The 8,772-nt window shown below is 39.9% G+C and overlaps 1 protein-coding gene across 7 annotated transcripts in view; it reads left to right on the forward strand.

Annotated features, from left to right (window-relative positions):
- The window catches only part of CCSER2 (coiled-coil serine rich protein 2), a 239,519-nt gene extending 231,047 nt beyond the window's left edge, over positions 1-8,472 (forward strand). For 5 of the 7 annotated variants that reach the window (XM_038744236.1, XM_038744235.1, XM_038744238.1 and 2 more), the window contains one exon: positions 3,304-8,472. In XM_038744236.1, the coding sequence (XP_038600164.1) occupies positions 3,304-4,119 (816 nt within the window). In that variant the 3' untranslated portion in view covers positions 4,120-8,472. The remainder of the gene's footprint in view (positions 1-3,303) is intronic. The other 2 variants (XM_038744241.1, XM_038744240.1) reach the window with 2 other exon arrangements.
- Positions 8,473-8,772: the final 300 nt, after the last annotated feature.

The raw sequence follows: 8,772 nt of genomic DNA on the forward strand, positions 1-8,772 counted from the left end.
CTTTCCAACTGATGGATCATAGGGGATCCTAGATTTGTGTAAGTTTGAAAATTTGTCACACAGAAAATGGCTGTTTAGTTTGGGAGCTAGTACAAGCATAACTAAAATATATTTTTATTTATTTCTGGCATTTTTAAGCACTTTACTAAGCACTGGGAGGATTACAAGGTAATTGTTTTGGACACAGTCTCTGTCCCATCTGGGGCTCACAGTCTGAGAGAGTTTAACATGAAAAGTTTAGCTAGGTGTGTAATATTGATTACAGAAGAATCTTAATAAGCACTGTATTTGAAAGTATAAAATATGTTCAATATGCACCCTAGTTTACATTTTTCCCAACAGAAATTCTCTAATGGTAAGATCAAATAAAAGTTAACCTTCTACCGTGACATTATACCATGCCCATATAGTTAAGATTTGGTAATATATTGAAGGTTAACCAAGCTATTATGGCACCAGTTCTTTACCATGGGACCTAAAGGTAGCACAAACTTTCTTTGTCCAATGTACTATTATTTTGAGATCGATTAACAGGTTTTATGGAATCTCTGATAGAGGCATATTTTTGTTTCACTGTCTCTTAGGCATAAGCAGCCTTTTGATTCCATTCTGTAAATCCAACTTGTTATGGGGCACCTTCCCTTGAATTTTTTGTTTTTCAGTTGCTTTAAAAAAAATATTGGGAACCATATCCTGTTGTTAAAAAAAAAAAAAGGTAAGGGGGATAATGAAATGGAAAACCTACCAAGGCCTCTTTCAAAAAATTTACTCACTACACTAATTGCTTTTGGATAATTTGGAACACAGCTAATTAGTGTGCTTATTAAAATTGATTTGAAATACAACAGTGTAATGTTTAATTTCCTATCATAATTAGAAAATAAAAATTTGAAGTATTCATTCACCTGAAACAGCTATTACTGTATGGCAAACATCAATTGCCACATTAATCTTTTCTTTATTTTACAATTAGATTTTAAAAGCTCAGTGTTCTTGACCTTTAGGTAGCCCATTCATTCTGACACCCCTCCCTTGGCATGACTTATTTAATTGAAGAAACACCACTTCGTTAAGATGTAGATAATCAGATTTGCAGTGTGAGCTATTGTCCGTCATTTTGGAGCCTTAATGTAGGATTCCTGGGTCTTAGCAATTCAGGTTTTACTCTTCAACCCAAACTCCACCAGCCTGGTTTAAGCTTTGATTTGACTTAAAATGCAAACCTCATTTTGTGATAGCAGAAGCAGGAACAGCAATAGCAGTAATAGTAGTAGAATTGATAGTGGTGGTAATTTATTTAAGCACCATCCAGAAAGCAGCACAGGAAAAAAACACAAGTGAGAATTGGACTTAGTCCCTTGGACCTAAGACACTCACAATCTAAGAATAAAATGTCGGGACGGTTGTTGACGGGCACAGAAGGAAAGAGGAAATGAAAAACCAAACCCAAAATACCATAAAAGATAAGACTAATGATACATACAAAAAAGAAACAGGGAATTGTGGCTAGAGGAATGGAGTTTCAAGCTCCTCACAGCTCAGATTCCAACATTTACAACAGTCACAACCACAGCATCAGTCCCTTTGGCGTTCTAAAAGTTGCGAAGGCGTGCTCCCAGTGTGTAGCTCTACCAAGGATATTGCTGCCAAGCCATTCCGTAGATTTCTCTTGTCACTTCTTTCATTATTAGCTTGGCTGTAGAGAGCTGGGTATGGTGATGAGCAAGTTTGATTGTTAAGGTCAGTGAGCAGGAAAGGAAACATCTTGGAGGTACTAATTCAAGAGAGCCTTATTCTCTGGCTCAGAAGTTTTTTCCTTTCCAGTTTCTAGGTTTGTTTAGTGTGTCCTTGTGTATCCTTTGCCCCTCACATCCTGGTTTTCTTTCCACTTAGAGCAGTGCTTGACCCGTAGTAAGCGCTTAACAAATACTGTCATTATTATAACCACTCTTGTTAGGGATTCCAGGGAAACCCAGTTAATTTCCTGTTGAATTTGGTCACTTCGTTCTCAGAGGCTGAAATCTTTTCCCTTTTGTTTATTCATCTGTGGGGTAACTTACCGGGAAAGTGATCCTTCTTCAGTGTGGAAGCCAAAGATGTAGTGTTGATTCCAATATGCGCAGTTGAGAAAGCAAGGCCAAAGAAAGTGGACAGGTGTTAAAATTCACTCAGGAAGTCAGTGGTTATAAACCCAAAGGGTAGCTCTACTGTTTTGGAGAGTTTGAACAACTATGATAAAATTCCCATAACATTTTGGGCCACACATTGGTCTTCTGAGAAAATGGCATGTTGGAAGAGTTACAAGGTTTCTGTTCTGTCCGTCTCAGCTCTGATTTTATACATGGGAGTTGGGGAGTTCCTTGGAAATCAGCAGAGGAGTCTTAACGTTCAGAAATTAGGCTTAAAAACTTTTAAATACATGGCTAAAGGTGGTTTGAAATGACTTTCTCCAACCATTAGGTGAAAGTTTTGGGGGTGGGGTTAACTCTACTCAATGGAGCCCTGCACCCACTGCGATAGCTCCCATTGACTTTTTTTCCCTCGGAATATTTTCCTAAGGAAGGATGATGATGAAGTAACAAAGGTCAAATGTAGGTTGATTTTGCATGAAATAATCAGAATGTCCATTCACTTAAGACTCATAATCGTCACTAAGCATCTTATTGGGTATGTAGTACAAGCACTCAGATACTGTTAGTGTTACTGGATTGTATTTTATCAATTTTTTAAAGTTTTACAAGATAAAAGTGATTCTTTCAGAAGCAGAATTAGAACAAACTTTTTTCATAGATGTGTTTGCTTTTAGATCTCGCCAAATAAGTTAGTGTGCTTTGAGTATGCTCCAACCCCAGTTGTAGCTCTAGAATTTAAAACGAATGAAAGTCCGGAGATCATAATAGTAGCTGTGTGCTTTGTGAAGATAAACTGGGACTTTTTATTAATTTATTTAGGATACAATACCTAATACTTAGGTATAATGCCTAAGATTTTCAAATAGAATTATAAAGTGAAACTGTTTCTCAAGAGTAAATCAGTCATTATGCTTTTCCATTTGGGACTTCCATTTAACTTTGGCACTCGTCTGGAATTTATTGCTGGCATTTTTTTTTCTTTTTTTTGCATACAGTATAAGTCACGTTTGTCTCATGAGCCCACCTGTGTGTTTTGCCAGTGCCGATTTCTTTTAAAACATGAACCTGCATATCAAGTCACATTGGGCACCGGATCAGCACACTTTGAATTTAGTTATTGACTACCCTTTTTTAAAGTTTTTTGTTGTTAATATTGTTTTTCGTTTTACAGCCTCAAGTACTACAGCCTTCCAGCAGCCTTCCCAGTTCCACAGGCCACGTCCAGGGAAAACTAACAAAGCCACTACTTATCGAGGCCCACAGTGAAAGGCCAAGCCACAGCTCACGTCAGCATGCTGAACATCCACACGAAAAGGTTACAGCTGCCTCTCAGAGGAAAGGTGATTATGGGCTCGATGAACTACCCCAGTTATTTAATACCCAGCTTAACATAGAGGATGAAACTGAGAAAGCACCTTCTGGAGAGAAGAAGGGGGTGACTGAGAGTGTTACGGAGTCTGCTCAAGCAGGTAGTCATAGAGCTAGAGACCAACGGTCTTCACTCCCGTCTGTTCAGACACTTAGTCCAGCAAATTTGAGACGAGAAGGGCAGATTAATTTAGCAGTGAAAACTCCACCGTCACCCACGGGTCATAATTTGCAGGGGAAGACCTCGCAGCTTCTAAAGCCATCAATTCAGGATGCTGCATCATCTCAGAAGAGTTCCCCAGCTTGCAAGGAGTCAGAACCAACGTCAACATGCAGTCCACTTCAACCAACACCTGCTCAGACAAATCTAATGAGTAAGCCGAATCTGAAAACTTCTAAGCTTCGCCTGCCAACTGCCTCCTTGATTAAACACACGCCAACAGGCAATCCTAAACTATCATCATCTGCAGAAAGACAAAACATCCAGCCCAAGACACACATCCCAAGACCACTGGCCCAAAAGAAGGAAAACCTGCAAAATCCGAGTAGCAATTTACATTCTGGGGATAACTTGATGTCTAATCGGTATTCTCGTCTCCCTAAACCAAAGATGCATTAAGGCTCTAACTGCTCCGATCTCATTTCTTTGTAAAGATTGTCATGCTGTAATTGCATTCTGAAAATGCATCTGGTTTGAAGGCTTCTCGAATATTAAAACTTGCAGCTGTCATTCGTTCGGCCGTTCCCGTCCGGTTGAATTCCATCTTATTGGAAATATTCAGCATCCCTTGAGTGAATGCTAAGGTTTATGCATCAGGCTTAAGGGCCTACAGGAGCACCTGATTTCATGGCCCTCCTCCCCACATAGCAAAAGGTGTAGCAAACTCTGAAGCTGGCAAAGTCCACCAAACCCATTATCAGAATGCTCCACTAGGCATTCAAGAAGGTAGGCTTGCAGATGCGGTCCCTTTGCAGGTCTGATTAATCTTGACTATCAAAAAAAAAAATACGATCCCACCATTCACCCAGTCTTTGGGTAGTGTTACTGTTTAGGCTAGAACTGTTGCTTATTACTCAGAGTCTTAGTCTGTAAGCAGATATAATGGCATCGGTCATAAGTCTGACTCTGGATTTCAGAGGGCTATGCAAAATCTTCATAGTCATCCAACTAACTCAAGCCTTTAGTAGATTGTGTGTGAAGTCTATGATGTATCTTTTTTTTTTCCCTAAAGGATCAAAAAGTTGTTATATGATTTAGTGCCCCTGTTCTCAGGTGCCAGGCAATTCCACAGGGTAAAATGAATCTTTTTGCTTATAAACACCTATATTATCCATGCACTGCTGTAACAACTCCTTGGTATTCCTTTGAGTTCAGCTGATGTGACGGGGAAGTTTTTGAAACACAGAGCTGAAGGTGCAGTGCTTTGCAAAATGGCTGGTGTTCGTTTTGTCAGTGGTGACTCGTGGCCTATTGGTTGAGGGCCCACCGTGATGCCTCTGCTAGGGTTCCACAGCGTACATTTTTTAATTATGTTTTTAACTTTATTGTACTATTTGTATTTATTGAATTTCTGCTAATATCAGAAGACTCTGAAGTACCTGACTTGAAGTGCTTGCACAAAACTTTGCTGTATGTATAGGGATTTAAGACTATTTTGCATAATAAAACTTGTGTTTAAAAATATTTTGAGAAAAATCACAGATTTGCTTTGAGCAAACGCAGGAGAAGAGCTGGTACTCTTAAGAGCTTTCCCCCTCCCACCCCCGAAGGCTGTTGAGCTTTCTGTCTTTTGGATGGATGGATGTGAGTGTGTGTGTGTGTGTGTGTGTGTGTGTGCGTGTGCGTGCGTGTGTGTGTGTGTGACTAACTCCTTGAAAGGTGAAAAGTAACCGAGAAAGAGTCGTGCAAGAAAGAGCAAGTGCGATGGTTAGGAAAAAGCCTTCTCTTAAAGGGATTTTGGAATAAAAAATCTGTAGCAAGGGGAAGCTGTGGGACTATGAAGTAAAAGCATGCATGGTACTGGACTTGTATGCATGCCAACAGTGAAGTGTTTGACAAATTTGCCCTCATATTTTTCATATGCTTGTTCAGCAGTATTGAATCTGCATCTTGGCCAACTACGAAACAGAGCCAGGTTTAAAATTGTTTTCCATAAGAGACACCTCAGCTGAGGGTATGGATAAAAAGAAAATCCACATTTTGGCAGGGTTTTTTTTTAGCACCTAATGAATCCTAACGTATTGAAAGTGTATCAAGTCAAGAAAATCAGTTACACAGCTTCCGAGTGATAGTTTTGGAAATAAAATGCTGGTGAATGTGGCCAATCTTTCCCCCTCCAAAGTGGCCAGTGTCGAATTTAATTTCAGAAATGACATACACATCATGATGCTGATCTATTTTCCTTCCTGAATTGACCTTGGAGTGCACATATAGCTAAGTGTGCACTGTTTGTCCTGGGGTATTCAGGGAACTGGTGAGAAAATAGGACTAGATGATTTTTTCATTCTTGCCATGAAATTCTATTGTGATGCATTAGTGTTACAGCAGATTCTAGAGATGGTATCCTTTATGGTAAGCGTATAGTAATTGACCCCATCTACAAGACATTTAATGTCGTTTAAATGATTTCCAGTAGAGACAGTCTGTTGGGCTTGCAGTCCAGAAGCAGAGGGACTTTTTTTTTTCTTTTTACGTGGAGATGAAATGAGACATGCCAATAAACTGGATTCAGCTTCTAGACTCTTTCCCGAAAGCTGAAATCTGCTGACTGATCATTCAGCAGACTTTCGGTTCATTTTCAGGTCTGTATAGATTTTTATTGAATATTATTTGAAAGGTAACCTTTACTTTCTGGGGAAGAGCAATTTAATTTTTTTATTTTGTTTTTTATCCACTTGTCCAGGAAGAAGTGGAGTTTGAATTGGGTGTGTTTTGTCTTCCCTCTGCTTTTCTGCCTGATTCCTTTCTCATAGTGTTAATGTCCACGATTCACGGGTTCTGCACCTTTACTGATTCTGAGTCTTAAAGGCGTCATAGAAATGGGGTAACCTATAAGGAAAAATAAAATATTGAAATGTTCACATAAGGCAAAACAGGTTTTAGGCCTATAGATATTTAAGTAGCTGCAAGAAGAAACAGATTTTGATCTGAACTGGAATGCCAAGGTCTCTGTAAGTGTAAGTTTTGAATCAGAAGAGGAGGCAGGGGATTAGCAGAGCTTCTGGATGTGAACAGCTCACCGAATCAGGGATTGACAGGATCTTTATTTGAGTCCCCCTGTTCGCGACCCTCTCACAAAGTGTTGCGCTGGAACTCAGCTCAGCTCCTCAGTTGGCTTTTGTGCGGTTAATGGAGAAGGCTGCAGGTGTGTAATTTATAGTCCAGAGGATGAAGTGAAAGTGATCAGCCGATGAGTGGGTGGAAGAGCTAAGGCAGTGAAAATAAACTTTCATGCTGATGAGCAGGAAAATAAATGGTAGTGGAGGAGAAATTTGGAATTGGGTTACGGGTGTTAAGCGGTTACCCGAGAGCCTTAACCGTACAGGTGCAGGTGATTTTTAAGGCATTAATCAAAGGATAAAGGAGTTGTGTCTTTTAGGTTGGTTCTCTAGGTTTCAGAAGACTATTAATGTTGATGCCCATTGATGTTTTTCTTTTGGGGTCTCACTCATTTGTGCAATATTTTCAAGAGTATGAGACTACTAACCGTTCAGTGTGTTTGTATAGAAATGAGAGCAATTATTAATTATTTTAGCAAGCGAAAAATGGAACTTGAAGAAAAAGAAAAACAAATTTGCACTTTAAATGAGCTTTATTGCTTGGAGTTGTGCCTAAAATAATCTAAACGCCTCCCGTTGTGTGTGGCTTTTGTTTGAAACAAACTTCCCTGTAATTGTTGCTGTTTGAAGGTAGTTATTCAGCACTGCACAGAATTACTATAACCCCCCCCTCTCGCCCCCACTTCCTTGCATGGCTGTTTTTTCCATTAAAGCGCTTTTTCTTGTATTTAATCCTCCTTCCCATAAACCCTCCCCCCTCACTAATAATGCAGCACAGAAATGTATCCCTTCCCTTGACTGCCATGTACCGATGCTTGTGTAGTATAACGCGAGGTTGTTCCTGGGTTCTGTGCACAGTGTTGATTCGTGGGTGCAATAGAACTCCGTTCATCATTTCTCCCACTCCAAAACTGTATCACTTCCCTTTTCACACGCTAAAACCCGGCTAGTGCCCGTGTTGCACCCAAACAGCTTACAGTGAGTCTCAACGGTAAATCTCAGCGTGTCCTCATACTTAAGCACTGGCATAGTGTTTATGATTGCTAAAGGACCCGGATGCATTTAGGTCGTGATGACAACATGCATGTATCTGCCCTAGGCACCCATTTTGAATTTCTGTAGAAAATGTATATGGAAAATTAGGCATAGGATGAGGGAAGGCAAGGTGAGGACCACATTATTTGCAAAACACACTATTCCCGCCCCCACCCCTTTATTCTGATGCTTGAATTCAGTGATCTTATTTGCCTCCATATTGCCTCTCTCATCCCGCTGCAGCCGCAGGCTCTGAACGCAGTGAGCCTTACTGTACGATCATAGTGGTAGACATCAATTTTAAAGTAACCTACAACCATGTTATTAATGAAATGTACAATTCACTTGGGTCACTGCTGTGGTAAAGCTGCTCACTGCCTCCTTAGCTTTCAAAATCCAGAATAAAGACTGTAAATGTTAACTCTAATGTTAGGATTTGCAGTCTTAAATTCAGTAGTAGATACAAAACAAAAATACAACATCTCCTTAATACCTGCAGTGTTTGTTTTGCCCCTTTGGTTTTATTTAACCAGTTCAGAGTAAATACTGTATATTGGAACTTGCTTGTAAAGTGGATTTAATAAACTTGTATGTAAAAAAATCTTTCCTGAAAGTGTTGCTCTAGTGAATAAAAATAAAGTTGATATTCTAAAAATGATCCCCTCTGACATTTGCTGCCATGAGTTATTTGGATTTTGCTTTCCATTTTCACCAAGAGAAATCAAGCTGATCAAAGGAGATCTGTCATGGTGGAGTGTTTCTGTTCTGGCCTTGCTGCTTCAGTTGTCCAATAAAAGAAATGGGAAATGGGAGTGTGGGGAGGAGCAGCATAGCCTAGTGGAAAGAGCTTGGGCTTGGGAGTCAGAGGACCTGAGTTGTAACCCCGGCTCTGCCATTTATCTGCCGTGTGACCTTGGGTCAGTCACTTTACTTCTCATGTGCCTCACATCCCTCAACT

Source organism: Tachyglossus aculeatus, chromosome 3 (assembly GCF_015852505.1).
Source record: "Tachyglossus aculeatus isolate mTacAcu1 chromosome 3, mTacAcu1.pri, whole genome shotgun sequence".
NCBI lineage: Eukaryota > Metazoa > Chordata > Mammalia > Monotremata > Tachyglossidae > Tachyglossus > Tachyglossus aculeatus.